Source organism: Acinonyx jubatus, chromosome B4 (genome assembly GCF_027475565.1).
Source record: "Acinonyx jubatus isolate Ajub_Pintada_27869175 chromosome B4, VMU_Ajub_asm_v1.0, whole genome shotgun sequence".
NCBI lineage: Eukaryota > Metazoa > Chordata > Mammalia > Carnivora > Felidae > Acinonyx > Acinonyx jubatus.
In genome coordinates, this window is record NC_069387.1 from 67,663,379 (window position 1) to 67,686,505 (window position 23,127).

The window sequence follows — 23,127 nt, forward strand, 5'->3', positions numbered from 1 at the left end:
TGATATTTATAACCTATTTCAGTCCTAGTGTACTAATTTCCCTGGAAGATGCTCCTGAAGATGCTTTTGTGCATGTTTAGATTTAGCTTTTATTCCTTCCCAATGCTTACTGTGCCACCTCAAGTACCTATAGATCATCTGTACAGACTCTTCTATTTAGGTAAAACATATTTTGCCTTTCTCAAGTAAATGTCTGCCCCTTCAAAACAACTATTTTTACTTTAAAACAGCATCCCGAACAATAGGTGGCATCTCTTTAGCTGATCTCCTTTACTGAAAACATGGCCAGCTCAAAAGCATGACAGGAAGCACAGTCATTGAATCAGGGACCTACCAGGGCACAAAGGGTCACCCTGTCCTTTTCGACTATTTACTTTGCAGAAAGCACATTGCTAATATCAAAGAAATGCTGTTAATGCTTTCTTTTGAAAAGGTGGCTTTTCAGTAATTCAAAGGAAAGATAGCTTACAAATGCCAGGAGTGGCGATACAATAAGGACAGCCGGACAATACAAGCAGTGTTATCTCGGTGATAACAGGTGTTTGAGCCTCTCAGAGAATGCACAGTACTTTTGTATGCAAGTTAGTGCACTGTTCCTTCTTTTTAAATTTACTGTACAAATGCAGGTTTGAGAGAATATTTAAACATTTTTCAACTCGAGCCCTTCCCTCCTAGAGTCCTCTATTCATCACCCTGATTCAGTGTATGGTGCAGCTCACGTCAGCTGTTCAACCTGGTTCCTGCCTGCACACATCCCACCTGTATCACAGGCTTCCGTCAGCTTCTCTCATCCCCTGTGATGATTTTGGCACTCACAACACACTCTCCTCCCTCCCATACCCTCCGTCTCAGGAGATAATGACTTAAAGAGTAATAGAAGAACCAGAGAGACAAGAGTAGAAAAAAGCAACTATATGAAAGTCAGGAGGCCTGGTTTCCACTCCCACCTCTGCCACTAAATTACCCAGTGAACGTGAGAAAGTCATTTATGTCGATAAAAGGTGGAGGGCAAGTTAACCAGTGTCTAAAATCCCTTCCAAATAATTCTATGAAATAAATTATGCTTATATTACTTTCCTTAAAATTCAATCAATATTAAAAAATAAAATAGAGGGAATTTATGCTTCTGCCTCAGTTGAGTATCAGGAAAACAAGTCTTTGCTTTCTCTCAGTTGTCCTAATTTCTGTTCATGGTTTATGGATGAGAGAAAGCTCATACATTTTCATACTGACCTCCCTCCCCTGTGTCTGGCCAGGACTTCCATTACAAGACATTGTAGAATTGGTCTACCTAGCCTATGTCTCTAACATTGTCTCAGTAACCCCCTGAGCACCTTTTGCTGTAGCCACACTGAACTCATCCTCCATAGAAAGGGTACCTTATCTCTGGAACTTTCCCTGTCTTGACTCATCTCTTGATTCTTGGCTCATCTCATTTATGGTGGGAGTTGGGGGGGTGGGGGGTGGGATATGTGTTTCACCACTGTGGTTAAGGGCCATGAGTCTGGAGACAAACTACCTGGGCATGAATATTGGCTCTGCCACTTGTATGGTATAAGGTCCTTGGATAAGTCACTTATGCTCACTAATCTGTTTCCTTACTTGTAAAGTAGAGACAGTAATATCTACTGCTGAAACTTGTAGTAGTCAACAGGGAGTAATCAACGTACAGTGATTGACAGCTTACCCAACACAGCAAATGTTAGCCATTCTTGTTACAATTTTCAGAGTTAAAAATAAAGGAAGTGTGGTTTCAGATAAGATAGGAAATTTAACAAAAAAGTAGCTATCCCACATCTGATGAATGCCAAGACAAATTAGTGAAGCCAGATCAGTCACTCCTCTGGAGAAACACTTCCAAAACTTTCAACATCACTTGGAGTAAAGCCAAAGTCTTTATAAGGCCTTTCAGGCCCTGTATCGTCTGGAGGCCCTTCACCTCTGTGATCTAATCTCCTACCCACCCCCCAAAGGCCTCAGCTCTCGAGTGATTACCATCTGGCTTCTTCCCCCAACCTGCCAGGCACATTCCTGGCATTTCCTTTGAATGCACCTACTGCCTGGGTTGCTTACCCCATGTGACCACATGGCTAAATTCCTCATCTCCTTCCTGATTCTGTTGCAATACCTCCTCCTTGATGAAGCTCACCCTGACATCCTGTTTAAAGTTACAACCCTTCGGCTTACCACATACCACATTGAGCTATCATGAGTTCTTTTTTGCTCGTGTCTCAATGAGTCTAGACAGTAAGCTCTTAACTGACCACTAGACTAGAAAAGTGTATTGATAAAAAAAAAACAAAAACAAAACTTCTCAAGTAAAACAAAACAAAACAAAAACCTGTGTTCAATTTCTGATTTAGAAAAATAGTTGCTAAGTGACCTTAGGGAAATTACTTAATGCTGGCCCTGAATTTCCTTATCTATAAAATGAAATTATAATATTTACTAAAATTAACTGGAGCTCTCATCCAAGAGACAGAAGACACAAAACAAATGCTTAAAGAAAGAAAGGAGATATAGTGGCATACCAAACTGAAAATTCCAAGAGTTTGCTCTTTCAGGCATAACTTGATTCAAATGATGCCACTAAATTTCAGTCTTTCTCCATCTTTTGGCTTTTATCTTTTCTCTACTGAATCCATCCTCAGGCTCTGTATATTGTGGTAAGATAAAGCTTTGAGATGCTCTTGATCTACATTCTTGCAAGTTTAAGTACAACAGAAAAGACAAGTGTTCTTTTCCCAATAGTTTCAACAAAAGACTTGGGCCTGATTTTGATAGGCTTGAATTGGATCAAATACCCATCCTTAAAATAATCACTAAGGAAATAAAATACACTAATTTGCTAACATCTAGGTCGCATGCCTGCCCCTGCAGCTGGAATCAGTCCTAAAAACATATAGAAGGAGAAGGATGTAATTCTGCACAAGATATTTAGGGTCATGTTTCCAAAGAGAGAAAAAACGAGTGCCAGGTGGGCCAGAAATTCTTATACAATGTATCACCCTCTCATATTTTTATAAAACTGAATTAAATATAATTTGTAAACACTCATGAATAATGTTGATTCATAAACACAATGGTCGATACATAAAAGTTTCTAATGCTGACTATAGTTCTTGGCACATAGCAGGTGCTAAGAAAATGTCAAGTGAATGAAGTGAATCAGTAAAAACTGATCTGGTAGAGTGATTCTTAGGATGAGTAATTTACAGATAATTTTCATTTATTTTCAGTTAACTCCCTGGTTAGCTTTCTTGTTGGCAGAGATTGTAAGAGACTAAGTGACATCTATTGTTTTTACAGCTTTCCGAATGTATCCTACTGAATCTAATACTATTATACTCAGGCACAAATGTAGAAAAAGCAATTTCAGCCTGCATCTCAACCCACTATAGCAGTTAACTCATCCAGCGAATGCATATGGGGCTTCAGTTAAGTTTCCAGACTATGCTGGTACTGAGAATGTAAACAAAATGACATGGCACCATCATCAAGAGCTGGATTTCTTTGTTTCATATGTAAGGATTATAGGACATAACAATAAACATAGCAAAGAAGTGCTTATAGAATAGAAAAAGAAACAGGCAATTTAAAAGAGTAAGCAACTTAGCTAAATACATATTTGCTGATAGAAAAGAAAAATATAAGTGATAGTACTTTTCAAGAAGTTAGTAAGCATCTGTAAAATTCTGAGAGAATTTTAGGGGCTTTACTTAAGAAAGAGGGATGGGGAGGGATAGCATCCAGAAAGTATCATTTAAGCTAAGAGCTGAAAATGAGAAAGAACTTTATATGGAACTAGAGGGAGGAGCTGTTGAGAACTCAGGCTTGGCGTTTGTGCTAGAAAGTGAACCCCAGCTCTGCCTCTGACTTCCTGTGTGACTTTGGGAACATAACTTCTCTCTTTGCCTCGTTCTCTTCATCAATAAAATGAAAATAATAGTAACTGTGTTAAATATTGATAAGATACTACTTTCCTCTAAGCCCTTGTCTTCTCTTGCATAAACTAATAACATTTCCCCCCCAGCCTTCCTGTCTCTTATCCCCTGCAACTCACCCATGATACTACTGCCAAAGCCATTTTTCCACACTGCAAATCAGACTGTGTTACTTCTTTTACAATGATTCGTCTTTACTTTTTGCAAATTATTTAGTACGGTGTGGCCATCCTTCCATGATATGGTCCTTGTCTACCTCTCCAGTTTTATTTTTCACCATGGCCCCTCACCACCCCAGTCTTAAGCCTTAGATTTACACACATTAACTAAAAGTTCTTATAACTTGGCATGTTGGCTGCTTCCTACCTCTGTAACCTTTGTGTAGTCCGTGTTCTCTGCTTGGAAATTTGGTTTTGGTGAATGCCAGAGTCAATTCTATTATCTCTTCCAACACACTCTTATTAGATTCTTCCAGCAGGCCCCAACCTAGAGCTGACCACCATACCAGATATATTGGATTTCCTCTTGCTCTACCCCAAATGAATGATAGTAATGCTTTGTAGGTATGTATATGGCAATGGGAATGATCTAATGAGGAAAGAGAAACTGATAATATAAGAGAAAGGGAATAATTGAAAGAGAAATACTCATGAAAAAAAAATGTTAAAGGAGTGGCTTATAGAGCATGGGTGGAGACATCGGCCTTTGAGACAGTTGGGCCTCCCTTTTTCATTGTAATAGAAGGGCAGCCCACAGCACAGATTGAGGTGAATTTGGATTGATACACTGAGTAGAAGGAAGAAGCAGCAGTTCCTATTTCATAGTTTCTTTTTTCTCCATGAAGCATGGGACGGGGTACTGGCTAAAAGTGAAGACAGAGAAGACACCATAGCAGATTTGCAGAGAAAGGGGGTATAAAATGCCAGTCTGGGAGACTGAAGGTTGAGGTAGTAATAATCTAGTGTCCAAAGGTCTGTGAGGCAAGATCATCAATTGAAAGTGAGGAGGTCCCGTTGGAGATTTGAGAAAAGAGGAGTAACTTGACAAGGGAAGTATAAAGTGATTGTCGGGCAGCATTGATGGTCAATTTGAGATTTGTGTTAATGAATTTACAGTGAGAGGGTCAGTGTGGTCAGCATCGATGTGCATTTCCCTGCAGGACCGTACAGCTGCTCAGGTGGGAACATGGGGAAGTAATATCTGGGTTCACTCATGATTGACTTTTTGCTGGATGATATGGTAGAAGCAGAGAATGACAAGGGAGTTGTAGATTTTTCGGAAAGATTGTCATGGGTAAGTGTGGTTCTAAGGCATGCAAAAAGAGATAGGAGGGCATGAAGGAATTATTGAATGTGAAAAGTGGAAGAGTCAGTAGGTTCATGGTCTAGTGAAAGAGTAAACATGCTGAAGTGGGAATTCAAGAGTACCTGTGCTGATCAGACAGTGGAGTGCTGAAAATAGGTATTTTAAAAGAAAAGCAACTATGGCAATGACCTTTTATGAATAGTCTTTTCTACACATTGTTTATGGCATGTTGGACAATTTTATGAGGACCTCCTCCCCCCAAAACTAACATATAAATCAGAAAGTCCAGCCACAAATGACTGTAGGTATTTAGCAATGGCGTTAGTAAGCTAATCAATGATCATTTCCGTGTTTGTCCAAAACTCAGGAGTCGGCTGTGAATAATCCTGGACTTCAGGATTTTTATAAAGGTAAACCACATGATCCTAACACCTAAAAGCAACTGTTTTCTCTAAAGATACAACAAAAAAATAACTGACATAAACAGAGATTTTCCCTAGTTTCCTCACATGCCATTGTTCTTTGTTTTAGATGGAGCAGGACTGTGTGAGAGGCCATTGAAAAACAGTTGTTCATACAGTTAGAATGATTTTCTAGTTGCCACAGCAGAGGTAACAATACATAATTGGAGTATCACTCCTCACATACCCTGAATTTGTTCCCTGTTTCTATTCCTGGTCCAGAATTACTGATTACTGGCATCATGAATCTACCCTCTCCTGATTAACAATATAAACAAAATTAATTTTTTTGTGAAGGTATAAAATTCATTCAAAATGGGAAGTTTATCACTTCCTAAGGTGGCTCAAAACACACGAAGAGAAGCAGACAACCTGGACCCAGAAAAATGTGATTTCTCTTATTTCCCAAAGGATCTAGGAAGCTCCTAAGAGGAGACAATTGGAGTATTAAAATCTGCCTACGTTTCACAGCAATATCATTGATAAGGAAAAAGTAGTTGACGAAGGACTTGAGTTAGGGATGTTAGTGGAAAGATGTTACCATATGACCTTACTTTTACCCTACTGTCTCTATAGAAACATGATTTACTTACTAGTTGTAGCAACTTGTTTTAGATGTTTGGAGATGGGTGTGTGAGCCTGTTGTTGCCATAGTGATGTGGGTATTCCAGGATTTTGTTATTTATTTCTTGCTAAGTATTATACCTGGTTTCCACTATCAAGATAATGATATTGAAGCCATATTTTCACAGTAGACTATCTAGCTTCCATTAGCTGTGGGAGTTAAAGTTTTCATACTTCCCATTATTTCTTTGTTTTAAATAAGTGTTTTGTTGGAACAACTCAGCATGGTATTCCACTAGTTACTAATCAACATTACAAAATGTAAGACAATGATATATGATTAATACTAAGCTTGTATAGTAGTGCATCTGTTGTCAGATAAATATAAACCAGGAATATAAAATAAAATAAAATAAAATAATAAAATAAAAGGAAGATATGGATACAATAGACCCCTGTTTCCCCTGTTTCCTGTGATTATCAGTTGACATCAATGACCATCCTGTCTGGCCCTGGTTCATCTTCAGACTTACATAGTACTGATTGCCTCTGAAATTTTCTCTTCATGGCTTGGGCCTCAGAACTCTTTAGGGTTTGGAAACAGTTTGCCTTAAAAGCCATTGAAGGTACTTTCAAGCCATTCTTCCTCCAACGACATAGTCGTATCTAGAAAGCAAAAGTATGGATTGTTTTTTTTCTTTTTAAGTTCCTGGTTTCTCGTTAGACCCAAAAATAAAATATGTAAAAGTTTCACAGTACTGTAGGGCAACTGATTTATGTATAAATCCCATTCTTTCTATGATTGGAAGGATGTTTCACGGCAAGCTTTACTAACTTTAACCTTCTACTCCACCCTCAGTTTCCATGCAATTAGTTTCTCACAGGAGTAGAAACTGCTTTTATTTTTTAAAGGGACTTTATACATGTTCCCAAAACATAGCATCTTAAAGCACATTTAAGCCAGATGAATGTAGTTTTACCAGGTATATGAAGTGACTCTTCTACTCCAGTCACAAATGACTTCAGGATGGTTAGCAGCACCATCGTGCATGTCTGGCTTTGATTCGTATACACCTGTGAATTGTCTCTGTGGAGAAAATGTACAGAGGTAGCATTTCACTTTTATGTTTTTCATCAAACAGCTTGCTAGTGACAGAGGGAAAGGTATGAAAGTTGTTAGGGAAAACATTCTCTATTACCAGGAGGTTGTTTCTTCAGAAGTCAGAGGCTTGTGTGCTTTGTGAAAGGAATACTAAATTAAACCTGTACTAGAGAATTTCTTTCAGGTAATCAGGCTTTACAAAGCCACCTTTGCCTCATACGAACAAAATGCTCCACAGGTAGCTGCTTAGAAGTTATTTCATCATAGAATTAAAGTCACTTTGATTCCAAAATGTATGCTTCTGTTGTACTAATAGGAAATAGGCAGTGTCTGAAACATTCTCAACCAAAGAACTAATGGCAAGTCCACATTCATTACTGGTGTCGGATAGTTTGTGGGATCCAGGAAATCTCACTTGAGCCTCCTTCAGAGCCTGGAATCCTACCACCACAAGTTTAGTCCTTTGAATTAAGGCTTTGTATTTCCAGCCTTTATTAGTATAAGCCAAACCCTAAGTGGGCAACATTTAAAATCATTATTAATGCAAGAATCAGACTCTTAACTATAGAGAACAAATACATGGTTGCCCTAGGGTGGGGGGATGGGTGAAACAGGTGATGGGGATTAAGAGTATTTTATTACAATGACCACAGAGTAATGTATAGAATTGTTGGATCACTATATTGTACCCCTAAAATTAATATAACACGGTATGTTGAACATACTGGAATTAAAATAAAAAAATCTAATGAAAAATAATTATTAGTGATGGTCTCTTTAAGAAATAATTTGTCAATTTTCTTTATATCCTAAGAGCTACTTGTGAGAGAATAGAAGATAACATTATACGCCCAATTTTTCTAGGGGATCGGTAAGATGGCAAACCTGAAATTCTAATGACTGCCTGGATAGGCATATCTCTAGGAACTCCACACAGTTAGAAAGAAGTAGGAGGGTGCTGAGTGTCTTTAAAATGGGATGTCAAAAATAATATCAAAACAGGGAGGGGGACAAAACCGAAGAGACTCATAAATATGGAGATCAAACTGAGGGTTACGGGAGGGGCTGTGAGAGGGGGGATGGGCTAAATGGGTCAGGGGCATTAAGGAATCTACTCCTGAAATCATTGTTTCACTATATGCTAACTCATTTGGATCTTAATTTTTAAAAATAAAAAATAAAATTGAAAAAAATGGGATGTCAAAATGAAAGATGGTGGAGGAAACTTTGAGACCTATTCTACACTTTTGCTTAGGTCCAATACGATGACCATATTGAAAAATTAGGTTGGCCCAGGATCTTAGTCTTCTTTCCCTTGTGATTCTTGAGTAGATTCTTTGATCTGTGGCACTGAAATCTTATGGGTGGATTCTGCCTTTCTTATCTAAATAGATTGGTTCATTTTATTGCAAAACATTTCATCGTGCCTTTTCTAAGCAAACACCAAAGCTGTGGCACGGCATTGAAAATGTAGAGAAAACACTCACAAAAGCAAAGCTCCTTCTACAAATGTCTTCCCACAGCACAGGGAATTTCTCCCCTGCTATTGGAAGGACACTGAAAGTCAATGCATTTTAGTTTTGACTACAGCTCCTCATTTGCTTTAATTTAAAGGTCCCAATCTCAGTTCTTTATGGAGTGTTTAGGTTTCCTTGTAGGTCTCTTAGGAATCATAAGCTTCTTTACTCTTTAACTGTATACTGCACTGCTGTAATTGAAGCTCTTTTGTTGTTGTAATTTCTTCCTAATGTTACAGTTTCAGTCAAGTGTTCTTTCCCTCTGGAGGCATTAATTATGCCCAGTTTGAAAATACCCTTGCTTAGTATATACTTTTTACTTCCAGTGCCAAATCATACCACTGGTTCCTATTCTTCCCCAAGGTGAAAGGGTTTACCACCTTTTTTCTTTACTGTTTAGCACTCACCATGCCCTTTTTCACCAGTTAGAAAGTCATTCTTCATAGTTTTCTGAAGTTCACCAATTTATGGTACATATCTCAGGACAGAGGATCTAAATTTTGTTTTGTTTGCTATCAGCTATGAAATTATTGGTCAGTAGAGCTTATGAGGGTCTCCCCTGGCTAAGGATTTACCAATGGTTTATAGCATGTCATTAAAATCAAATGGTTATTTTCCAATGGCAAAGCCTTCACTGAGATATCAAATTGAAAGGGAGGATCCTTCTTCAAATGTAGCAGAGAATAGTGGAAAATATCCTCTTGTTTGAAGTTAGGTGATTTTTCTTTTATTTAGTCCTGGTAACTGTTTCAGATAAAACACAGTTAAATGGATTCTTACTATAATCAAACTTAATAACCTTCTTTTCATTCACATACACACATGCATACACACATACACACACAATCCATCTCCACTAAAGAGGAAAGCCTACTTAATTATTTTTTTTCAAAAAGTTATATACTCTTCATTCAATTAGGAACAAGTTCCCCATGATGAAAACATCAATTTGTCTTTTAGTGCTTGGAATTAACCGATTTATCCTAAAGTCATCTGTTTCTGAGAGTAGTACAAGTCTATTTCATTATATAAAAATGAAGTACACTGAAATTTATTATTATTTTACTGAACATAAATCAGGAAATAGATTCAATATACATTACCTAAGGACTGACATTTCAAGCCCCTTAGCCATGTGTTTCAGTAAATGTGTTTCCATGTTCATTTACTGCTACATTTTGAATCATTGCCTCTGCCCATATGACTGCTGATGTCTCTCCCTTCAGCCTGAATGAACCCATTTCATTCCAAGGGTGAGAGCATCTACAAAATAATAGAAAACCTTGGCCTGAGCTACACAAAACACTTTCTCATTATCATACTGTACAAAACTAAAAAGAAGAATTGATAGAGTCCAATGTAGTATTTTTGTATTTGGACTTTGTTTTATTAAAATATAAATAAAATCACAGTAGCTCCCAATATTTTTATGAACATTTCTCTGCCTACTTTGACAGTCTCAGATATTTTATTGATTCCATCTTATTGATTTGTGCAGATTTTATATTTTATTGTATAATTTTAAGGGGTTTTCAGTTTATGATTTGATACAAAAGAATTGCACTTATCTCTCCAATTGTACAATGAAAATTTGAAACATTGGCTTGAATATACATACAGAAATACACATTGAAGGTAAATTTGGGTGATCCTGGTAACATAAGTTAATTTCAAATGCTGGGCAATAATTAGGAAAACCTCCCAACATGACCCAGAGAGTATCAGTGAGTTCTCCATTCTGCTGTGGGATTTCTCTCTGAGATAAATGTGGTTCTATGTGTGTTTTTCTCTCAGGAGGTCGAGCTGTGTCGTGTTAGCAGTCAAGAGAAGCTGGGCCTGACGGTCTGTTACCGAACGGATGATGAAGAAGACACGGGCATTTATGTCAGCGAGGTAAGAAATGCCGAGGAGGGTAAGGAGGGGGAGGGAGACTCTGAGGAATGGAGTCAAATGACTGGCAATGAGAAAATCCTTGGGAGGCTTGAATGTGAAGAATTGGCCATGTTCCAGTACTTGTCACTTTCAATTAGGAAAGTAAATTATGTTGCCCAGGTAATGTAATTATTATCAGCCTGTTTAATGTGGACAGTTTCACCACGGAATCCCAGTAAGGAAAAGTGCAAAAATGGGAACATTGCCTGAATTTGAATAAATTCCCTAAGGATGCAGAAATTCAAGCAAAGTTTTCAATGAGAAAACGTTTGTCCTTCCATTCCCTTTATCAGTGCTGTTAACAAGAGCACTGACTAATTGCATGTTAAATCTAATATCACAGATGTCACATATTTTACTCTGCTGGCAGGATTGATAAACTTGAATATCCAAGGAGTGTATCTATAAGTTTGTTTTATTCAACCCCATAATCACTGTCAGAAAGTGAGATACTTAAATGTGAAACATTCTTAGTGTTAATTACCTTGGAAAAACCATGAAGCAAAATTTATTATTATAGGTGACTTTTTAAGACTCCCAAAAGAATCATTTTGAGAGTAGTAGGGTGTAATTTAGTTTAATGATATGTACACATGACTAAAAATTATATACATGCAAACACACATATAGATGCATGTGTATTGTCTAATTCCTCCATATATATGTATACACACGCATATATATGGGTGAAACTGTCTATGTATGTATGTATATGTGTGAAAAAGAAGTTAGAGAAACTAGATACTAATTGACGTCCCATGCTGTTTCAAGTGTTCTTGGCCATGATCTTAAAATCATTACCTAACTTACTCAGCTTCAGCTTCCTCAACTACAAACTTGGTACAATGCCTATCTCATTGTTTTTATAGAGGTGTTTAGAATATGGGAAAGATAACGTATTTAATGCACTTTGAAAACTACACAGCTCTATAAATGTAAATGTTACTCTTTATCACTTTACTGACTGGCTCCTGCAATGGAAAAATCTCTAGAGAATATTTGACTGATATACCTCTTTTAAGTGGACAGCTATGATAAGTCTTCTAATTATGGTGAGGAAGTAGAGGGAAATACTGCAGAATTGTCCTTTGTAATATGTACCAAGGTACAGATGTCGACGTTAAGCACTAGGTCGATTATAGTTCTGCAGGTAAAGTTTTAGATTGTGAATGGCTTCTCAATAGGATACAGTTAATTAATCATGCCTAACTTCCCTCTATTGAGTCTCTTATTTACTATTTATATATGTCAGCTTTGGAGCTTAACTTTCCAGGGATAATAAAGAAGCCACAGGAATTGAACATATGTACTTGGAAGGAATATTTTCCTTATACATCTTACATGTAATTATAGTGTCTTTGTTCTTAATTGATCACTTAAAATTCACTTATTAGGTGGATAAGAAAGTAATATCTAACATCTGGACAGGATGGATCAACCTCATGGCTATACTTGAAATACTTTGCTTGAAATAAAAGCTTTGATGTAATAAGTTCAAATAAATGGCTTAGAGCCATCATGTAAAATGTGATAGATGGTATTACCCCCAGTGAACTGTGTTTGGCCCATTAAAATGTTGGTAAACTCTAAATAGAGTCTTAAATATCTATTTATTCTAAAATAACTTATAGTTAATAACTTTACCCTATAATGTAAGGTAAAGCCTAGTAATAATCTACATGGATAGGATTTTTTTTTCATTTTTTGAGCAACATCAATTATAAATCTCTATAAATTAATGTGCTCATGAGACAGAAATTTCTTTAATAAGTATGGACTTATTGTATAGCTGTCAGCTTTTCTAAGACCGCTAAACCAGGATTTAAAGATCACTCTAGTAGAAAGCAAATTTCCTAAGTCCAGAAAATTCTAGTATTAACATCTGCTGAAGATCATGTCCGCTGAAGACTATACCTGACAGTCTATATACAGAAATGAGTGAATGGATGTTAAAAAAAAAAAAAAAAAAAAAAAAGGAGAAGGGAGAGGAGAGGAGGGGAGAAGAGGGGAGAAGAAGGGAGGAAAGAAAGAAAGAAAGAAAGAAAGAAAGAAAGAAAGAAAGAAAGAAAGAAAGAAAGAAAGAAAGAAAGAAAGAAAGAAAGAAAGAAAGAAAAGAAAAGAAAAGAGAAAAGAAAGAGGAGGGAGGGAAGATGGAAGGAAGGAGAGAGAGAAAGAATGGAGGGAGGAGGGAGGGGTGGAAGGAGGAAGGGAGGAAAGAGGAAAAGGGAGGGGGAGAGAGAAGAATGGTCTTCAAATTAAGTTCTGCTCTAGTTCTCTTTAATTGTATTATTATTAATTCTAAAGTAGTCGATTTATATTTTTAGAATCAGTGATATTTGACAGAAAAATTTGACATGCATTGTGTAAATCAGTAGAGAATTTTGAACCAGGTTACTAAAAATATTTTTAACCATATTTTAAAGTTTCTGGGGAAATATTGCATATCCAGTTGAAGATGTGTGTTTTCTCCATTACAGGTAGATCCAAATAGCATTGCTGCCAAAGATGGCCGAATTCGAGAAGGGGATCGTATTTTGCAAGTATGTGGCATAAGTCATTTCCTCTAGTTTCCTACTATTCAGTAGTTTCAATTCTATTTAGTTTTTTATAAAAAAACTAGGAAAAGAATTTGTTTTTTCTAGATATTAACATTCACAAAACATGAAGCTATCAAGTAAAAATGTTTTTAAAATGAGGATGGTACCATTCATTAAGAATTATTAGCTAATAATTAGTGATTGAGGCATCATCTCTGGACTTGGATAACTCCTCTTCAACTTCCAGCACCACCACTTACCCGAGCACATTACTTAACCTCTCATCGTAAGCCTGTTTCCTCATCTTAAAATATGATAATAATAAAACGTATTGTTGCAAAGGTTAAATGTGATTATGCATGTGATATGCTTCACACACGGCGTGGTGAGTAATAAACATTAACTTGTATTACTACCAGCAGCGGTAGCATCAGTTACTACTGCCTTTTCCAGAATAAATTAGGTAAACATGGATTCCTGTGTTCCATTGCTATATGAAAGTCTAGAAGTCTGAAGAATTTTATTTGTTGCTGGGCACGGGTGGAGGGGAACGCCTTCTTTTCCTCATGGAAATGTGAAAACATAGAGACTATTTAAATTTTCAGTTTAAAGATGATGAGCAGCTCATAAGAGGGGAGGTGGAGCTGGTAAGAATTCCAGGCCAAATTAGGAATAACCCTGAATGCCAGTTTCCGCCCTAAACCCACCTTGACCCCCTCTGTCTCCTCTGAGTCCTTTCCCATGCAGAATGGCTACAGAAAGACACACAACTCCCCACCTTTTGTGTCCAGATTAATCCAAGTTAATAACAGAGGCCTGTCAGGGTTGAGTTTCACTGCAGATCACAACTACGAAGTGGGGAAGATGACTTAAAAGCCGAAGTGAGGGAGCTATAAACTGTTAAAACAGTCCGCATAGCTTTTAGTCTTTGTGATAGACCTACAGTTCCCATTTCTCCTTCCTAAATGCAAACCCCTGAAGAATGTTTCTTTGCATTTGATGGGAATGGATTCAACACTGTGCCTAGAATGAAGGCTTCAAAAATAGACAAGATGCCATCCCAGCATTTGGGGCACTCCAGGGGTAGTTAGGAAGACAGCTGCATACACAGATGATTACGATGCAGGGTGGCATTGTCATGATAGAAGTGTGTTCTCGCTGCCCTGGGCACATACCAGAAGGTTATTCTGCCCAGCCTTCTGTTAGTCTTTCCTTTCTTCGGGGTACAACTCACTGATTCACAGCACTTCTTCATACCCTTCCTCTTCTCTAGCTAGATGCTGCGGAACTCCTTTTCCATCAAGGACCCTCTACTAAGGCTCCAATTAGGAAAGAATAAAAGTATGAATTAGTGGTCATTCATGGTCCTACTAGTTTTTCAGAAACCTCAAGAATATGTAACTTCTATTTCTGTTGCTCCCTAAGTGGCGACCTGTAGTTTAACATATGGAATGTGTCATAGGCTATATCAGGGGAAGGGAAATCAGGTAACCAAGGCACAGTCTTGTTTGCTGCCATATTTTCGATGTCTTTCTCAATCACACATGAATAAATGAATGAATGAAACATAGGTATTTAGTGGAAAAGGTAATAGGATAGATGAATCAAATCTGTAGTAAAGCTTTACTGATACAGCCTCATTAAAAAATAGGGGCACATTTTTTTGTGTGAATCACCCAGATGATGAAACCTCCAAACATATTTTATTATTATTATTTTGATTTGGAAGTAATTATAAATGTATTGTTCACCTTGTTGACATCTACAGTTGAAAATACTCAGTTGAAAAGAATGTAACCTTTTTTTTAAATGTTTGTTTAATTTTGAGAGAGAGCACAAGAGGGGGAGGGGCAGAGAGGGAGGGGAACAGAGGATCCAAGGAGGACTCTGTGCTTATAGCAGAGAGCCCAATGCAGAGCTTGAAGTCAGAAACCAAACTGTGAGATCATAACCCTGAGCCAAAGTCAGATGCTCAACTGACTGAGCCACCCAGCTGCTCCAAAAAGAATGTAACTTCTTTTGATGCTCAAGGGTCTGTTGTGCCCAGCAATCATTGCACAATGCAAGAATACAACAAAAGACTCAGTGGCTAAAAGGTCTGGAAGATTTTGTGCACCAATATAAAATCACCATAGTTGGCTATGTTTTCCGATGTGTTGGGTCTATTTTTTGTCATGTTTCTCTTGTTTCCAGTCATCACTCCTTTCTCTGACCATCTACTCTCCACATTTGACACCTTGTACTGCACCCTCACTGGCTCCCTTCCTAATGCAGCTAACCACTGCCCCATAAGGTAGATATACAAATGCAGTTATTAAAATTGCATCTATTAGTTCTCAGAGTAGAGGTAGATCAAAATAAAGTACATGTGTTTTCATATGTGCATACTATATATTTTGACACTTGCTTATTCGTGGCTATATTAGAGGCAGATAAAGTTTTCCGATACAATATTTGCAGGATAATAAAGCATTCCTTAATGGAGTGGGTTCATTGAAGAAACAATAGCAGGATTGACAAAATTCCGTTGTCTGCCTGATTACTTTATATTCAGTGACAAATATGTCACACTTAATGAACAAATACATGTCACATTAAAAAGCCTAGAATTCAAGTCTATTTGCACACACAGAAAACAAAGAGTCTTAAGGGTAATGCTGAAATTATATTAAATAAAACTGTGACAAAATTGTACCCATAGACAAATAGCTCCCATATGGTTGATGAGGAGATTATGGGATACCCTGTAATGAGCAATTAATGACTCCTGTCTCAGGGAGATGAGAGGGAGAGAACGAGAGGATTTACTTCTTATCCTTGGAGTTTCCTGGCTGGCTTTTATTTAAATGAATCTCTTTAGGGCAATTGTGGTTTTAATTTCCTGTTCATGATGACCTAAGTAGAGTATTTCTATGGTCTGGTCCTCATTGTGAAACTAAAATTTTCTAAATGTACTGTATCATGGGACCTCACCTAGTGGCACCACCCACACAGATACATCGGATTGGCCCAAGGTAGGGATTATACAGAAGAAAAACCATCAACCACTTTCATGAGAGCATGTTCTAGATCTCATGTGTTTTTCTTCTGCAAGCCATCAAGTGTTCTGTCTTCCATGCCATCGCCACACACTTGTGGTATCAGATGTGTCCTCAGGAATTAATATGGGGAAGTCCTCTCACAAAATTGCAATGCTGAGTGAAGACAAGCATTTCTGAGCCCCAGAGAGAAAAGATTAAAGACAACATACGTGATCAGAGTGCTGTATTCTCATTTTCTCCTTGGGATAGTGAGCGTAGCAATATTGCATGTCGCATCCTGATCTCATGTTGGCCAAAAACGTCAGCCATGTTCCTAAGGATTACTCTGACAAAATCCTGCAAAAAACTCAAGCAGTGGAACAATAAGACTTCAGATGAGCTTTCTCTCTCTTCCTCTGCCCTACACCTAAACTTATTTCCAGCATTTGTTCCTACTTTTTTCCTTTCTTCCCCTTAGATAACTGTCCCCCCACCCACTTCTGTTCTTTCCACTTCTATATCTCTGTACATTATTCACCTTCTTTCCATACTAAAATATAAGCTCACTTTAAATAGATCATTCCTCTTTTGCCTTAGATCCTGGGTTTTCAAATACATTCCATAGGTGGTGCCAAGAATTTTAGTTGCCCACCCACCTCTGGTACTTGCTAATATAGGTAACGTAAAATTTGGCACATTCAAGCAAAAAAGCTATATTAAACCATCTCTAGGCTTTTAGGGTTTTGCACACATGTGCACATACACACACACATATACACACACACACTCGCGCACACACAGCAGATTGGGCCCAATGTGAGATTTTGGCTGATTTGTAATACCATGAAACTCTTCTAAGCCAAGGCAATATCTGCTTTGAAGTCAATGTTTACATATGCCCAGACACAGATAATAAGACAAGACCTATTTTCTAGCACAAATTTTCCTCCTTGTAACAAAAGGTACATGTTGCCTTTCTCCTGGTTCTCTTTCCCTCTCTTTTCTTAAAATTAAAGTCTTCCATTAAACTGTGGTGTCACACTGACACATCTATCTCATCTCCTCCCTGTGATTCTCGGTCCTTCACCTTTATGTCTGCCTGGTGTTGTCATGCACAGCAAACTGCCTTCTCGCGAGCAGCCCTGTAGCCACAAGCCATCCTTCAGGAACAAAAGCAAATGAAGGTTGAAAGCTCTATCTGATTCCATTCCTCAAATCTTTTCATTCTTTGCTGAAACCCATGGCTGCATTTCTTGCCCCAATATCAGTCTGGGTGTCAAACTCATGTCCTGAGTTCAATAGGATCTACCAACTGGTGGGCTAAAGACACAGTTTTGAAAGAGGAACGATAAATTACATTTTAACACCAGATTTCTATAGTGAATTCATTTCATTCCACCCATGATTCTGGGTGTAAATGTGTTTCTACAACATGGGATCTGTCCTTTCAGGACAAGGCATAGTGTGAGGACTGGAGACCATAGCTCTGGTCATGCTGAGTTCACAGAGGAGACAGATGAGTACCAACTGTAATGGGGCTGAAAATCTAAAACAACCACATTGTTTCTTGATGGTTCTCGAAGAGTAGAAATACATATGAGATAGATGTATAGAGTACTAAACCACCTTTACTACTATGGACTTAATTATTGTGCATGAATTTTAATATATTTGCTCTGTTTAGAAGAAAACAATCTTTCCTGTATGGAGGATTGAAATATAGACATCAATGATGTTATAGTAGTAATAATAATAACACTAGCAAGAACAGTAACATCAATAGCACTACGTGGCAACCTAGAGCACTTCCTGTTTACCAGGCACTTGTTTCAACCCTAGACATGTATTGACTCATTTAATCCTTACAAGAACACTCTGAGGAAGGCACTAGTATCTGCACTTTCATATAGGGACCATCATAGTAACATCAAAGAAACATGAATGAAGAGTATTTAGGATAGTAGTAAATGAACTTCAGATGCAGAATTCAGATGTATATACTTGAGCAAATAAAAGTAATGAGAATTAGATTTCAAACAGAAAAGGTGAAGAGAAGCTGTGGGAGAACATCCACCTCCATCTTCCTAGGAGCAAACATGCCAACAGTGGAGGGAAGATGAATGATTAGGTCCGTGATTAATACACAAATAGATGCATTGCAGACACAGTGTTAAGAATTACTATGAAATGGATGTAAGCCCCCAAAGCTCAAAGAAAGTAAACATTTTCAAGTCCTTATTTTCAGACTACACCGAATTGGGGAGGGGGGAGGTGTAGTGGAATCCATCACTGCCAATTTATCTTCATTTGAGAAAAAGCCTTGGATTTAGTACAAAAATAGCTTTTCAGATGTATATTTATGAAAAACCACAAAATACCCTTTCCTATCATTAGTTACCATTTTGGAATCCTAGCTTCTGTTTTCTAATTTGATGAGTTTTATTGTGAGTTGCCAAAAAAAAGGAAATGCGCTTGAAACTTGTAAAAGCTGAATTTCCTATCCACATTTACAAGTGAAAAACAAAGGTGATATGCATTTGATCAGAGTAAGAAAATACAACATATGGTTGTATGATTCCGCACCCCCCCCCCCAGACTCTTACTTATTTTCTGCTTTCTTTGTGTTCAGTATGTATGATAAGAGTCCAGGAATAAGAATAATTTACTGTGGTCCAAAGTTGAGATTCCTGGGCTTCGATAATTATATGTCCTTGTGTATCAGCCAGAATCCCAGAATCATCCAGAATCCCAGAATCCCAGAAACGAGGAGAAAATTCTCACTAGTCTACTTCATGCTTTTCAGCAGAAATCCGTAGTGAAAAATGTTACTTACTGAAAAATGAGTCAGTACAGCCACATTTTCTATTTAATTTACTGAAATAATTAATACTTATTTTAGATAGAATTACTTGACCTCTTCAACTAAAATTTCTTTCTGCATATTTTGATTATGTGCTATGGATCAAAAAATCTCATTGTCTCCATGGATTTGAACAATCAATAAAATAAAATAAATATAAAATATCCGAAGAAAGTCCAGTTAACTTGGAGCTAAATACATTTGAACGTGAAAATGTAGCTTACCATACAAACTTCAGGAATCTTATTTGCTGTGTCTGTAGAACTTCGAAAAAGGAAAAATATGTGTGTGTGTGTGTGTGTGTGTGTATCTATATATATCTGTATATATCTATATATATAGAATTCCACTGGAGTCTTTTTAATCCAAAGTTTACTCAAGCTTGGTTTCTTTCAAAAAGCCATTTTTACTCTGTATTAATTTTTAAAAAGTTAAGTATACTTAAGAGATGAGCCTTAAGAGATTTCATTAGTTTTGTTGTTTGAGGAAATGGATGAATCTTAGAAAGAGCTGGAGTGTTGATGAGGATGTTACCGATGCACTGTTCCTTGTTTTGATTATTTAAGCAATTGAAAGAGATCCTGAGAGTGATTTGGGGCAACTGAGTCAGACCCACACAAATATGAGATGATTAAATGAAAATGCAATCAGCAGTGGCCTGGGAGCATTGCCTGGTGAGAGATAATACTGTAGCTCTCTAATTGGCTCATAGCAGGCATGCAGGATGACGGATTTCAGTTGTGGTATTGCCAGTCCTGCTTCCCCCAGCACTATTATCTCAGAGTGACACTTCCATTACTCTGAGCGGAGAAAGATGAACGTCACCTGTCAGGGGCTGGTTAATTGTGTTGCTAGATGTATGTTGCCAGGGCGCAGGTTGGACATTTATGAACATAACTGCTTCCTCTGATGTCCGCCATCCTTCAGGGATCGATATGGCTCTTACAGTAAGCGCGTAATTGAGTGAAGGCACTTACCACTGAGGGGCTGGAGATGAGCCCATTGTGTGAGCTTCATTGTCCATACGTTCACCATAAATGAGCTGATATTTGCCATTTATTGTGTGCAGCATTGTGGAAATGGAAACTAATGTGCCACTTTCATTTGTTTTCTAGATAAATGGGGAAGACGTCCAGAATCGAGAAGAGGCAGTGGCATTGCTGTCGAGCGAGGAGTGTAAGAGAATCGTGTTGCTCGTCGCAAGGCCGGAGACTCAGGTCAGAACACAGATCCAAAATCTGGAGACTGAACTTCACATCCATTGTTTGCTCGTCTATATCAAATCCGTACTGTGTTTATTTGTAAAGCTGAGCACACAAGACATAATTAAGAGTCACCTTACCTAACCTACCAACCTGATTAACCTTATCTTTTTGAAAAAAGAAGGGAAAAAACATACAAAATGGAATCATTATTCTCTCCTTCCACTTGCCAGTTATTTGAATGAATTCATAAATGAAAAATGGTTGACGGTATGATTTTTAATTCTGTATGGATCCTTGCTCCAGGTTTCTATCCAAAAATATTCAATTGGCATATTAAGGTATCTTGAAGGAATCTTTAATGAGAGAATCATTAGCGTATCTAGCTATCAACTTAAATCTTTTTAGGACAACTTTATCAAATAAAGTGGCCAACATAGCATGGTGTAGTTCCATGTATAGTATATTAATTTTTTCCAAGTTTAGGGTGACAAAAACATCTGTCCGGCCAAAACCAAGATGATAGCTTCTAGGGAAATTGCTTTTTATATCTTTACAGAGGGCGATGTCATGACGGTCAAGGAGAGGTAATATGGAGAAAGAAAAGTGCTGTTGGTCCTTCTTTTTATATTCTTTTTATACCCTGCCACAATGCAGAAAAGGATAGCACATCGTCACCCTTCTGTCCATCTGTCAGTAGTTTGAGTGAAGTTGGTTATATCACCATTTGTCTCCCAGGCTATTGATCTGATATTTCTCAAACTCAGTAACTACATACTATCTATAAATTACATTGAGTAAGTGTATTTCAGTGTCAGACCAAATCCTGACTTGAATATAGTGGTTATAAAAGATCACCCTTTCGGCATATATTTCCTTTATGCCCTTGACCATTCTAAATGGTTCCCATAAAGCCTGCTATTGCCCAAGGCAGAGTAAAGTTACACACCTGAGGTGTCAGGAGTGGGGAAGGGAGCCTACACGACTGTGACACGACTGGCTGGACTGCCTATTTGGGAGTAAATTGAAAAATATGTATGAAATGTCACTAATTACCTGGAAATTTGGCAACCCAGTTAGTCTCACTGATCCCGTTTTCTTGAAAAAGAACAGAATAAAGGGATTAAACACATGTTAGTTAAATTCATGGTAAATTGAAGAGAACAGAGTAGTTATCCCTGTTATAGAAAAGATATTTTAATGTTTTAATGTGGGTTCCCTGCGCTTTCCATGTAACTGCTAGAGCACCTCATTAATTTAGAATTGAAGCATTTCCTTAAACCATGCCACAGAATGGCTATAATGGACTGTGGAAAGAATAGAAATTAATGACATAAGACTAGATCTATCGTTGATAGAATACATATGCTTGCTAGAACTGGTGGTATTTTCAAATATCTGGCTACACTCCTGATCCAGAAGGATCAATGTTGGAGGATGAATTTTCAAAGGAGACTTCCTTTCCACTGTTGAGGGGAAGATAACCATCCTGCCAAAATCGGGATCTGCTTTAGCCCCTCGATCCTAAAGCAACCTCATGCCACTGGAAGAAAGCTGATTGCCTTTAGAAAATCAAATTTCTATAAAAATAAGGAAAGAAAATGCATTTTAACACCAAATTTTTTAAAATGCAATTTAGGCAGTACATGCTATAAAATGCAAGAAAAAAGAAGACCAAAAAAAAAAAAAAAAACATAAACTTGCCTTTATATCACCTATATTTTTTAATCAATTTCAGTATATCTTATTATTGCATTTTTGGCATATGAATTTTATCGCAAGAGAATGTGGAAGTTTTTTGTGTGCTTTCTCTAGGCTTTTTCTTTTTTTAATGTTTCAAATACTCTCTGCATTCTTGGAAATGATCTACAGATTTGCTGGGAGCAATATGGTACATCTGTGCAATATTTTTAAATAACTCATTTCTTTCATTCCCTGTCAACTTTCTTTCATTTTCTGCCCATTTTCCTCCTCAGACCATTAAAGATATTGCTATTCTGTCCTATTCCCCTTGGGACATTGGGACAGAGAGGGCTCCATAGGAACTTGTAAACACTACTTTTGAGACAATACAGGTTGTTCTTTTCCCTGAAATGCCATGTGTGTTCCATACTGTGCAGACAGATCCCCCTGTTTCATAATAAGAGCCCTCCTTTCTCGCAGCTCGGCTCAAGGGAAAGGTCTGTCTGTGGCGTAGCCTGAAACTCAGACTGTCATGAATGCACATAGGTAGAAAGGGAGATACAACAGGGAAAGGAAGTGAGCAAGAAGGATCTCTCCTTACTTACTCTGCTGTGTATAACTCCAGCCTAGAGGAAAGACTTATCAGAGCAGACATACACTGACTACGGATGACAACTCAAGGATCTGTGGGATTAGTTAATAAGAAAAGAGTTATAGGGAATCATTAATTTCTACTGTTTGTCTTCTTATCTTTCCCACCCCTTCATTTAAATTTCAGAAGACTCTATTCCATCATTCACTACTTCAGAGTAAGGAAATATTTTGTTTTGACCTGATTAAAGAAAAATCCCTTGGTGTGCTTATGAAAAGGAAACATTTCTAGCTTTACGTCATTTCTTTTGGAGTCTAGAGTTTGCAGCTTCATGAAACTTAAAACGGATTAGAGAATGTAAAGCTTGGACAATTATAAATTGAAATGGAATTGTTAGTCAGCTTAATT

The 23,127-nt window shown here is 37.5% G+C and overlaps 1 protein-coding gene across 2 annotated transcripts in view; it reads left to right on the plus strand.

Annotated features, from left to right (window-relative positions):
* PDZRN4 (PDZ domain containing ring finger 4) overlaps nucleotides 1-23,127 on the plus strand; it is a 364,458-nt gene that overhangs the window by 332,420 nt on the left and 8,911 nt on the right. For both annotated transcript variants that reach the window (XM_027035911.2, XM_027035910.2), the window contains 3 exons: nucleotides 10,688-10,786; nucleotides 13,303-13,365; nucleotides 20,358-20,459. In XM_027035911.2, the coding sequence (XP_026891712.2) occupies nucleotides 10,688-10,786; nucleotides 13,303-13,365; nucleotides 20,358-20,459 (264 nt within the window). The remainder of the gene's footprint in view (nucleotides 1-10,687; nucleotides 10,787-13,302; nucleotides 13,366-20,357; nucleotides 20,460-23,127) is intronic.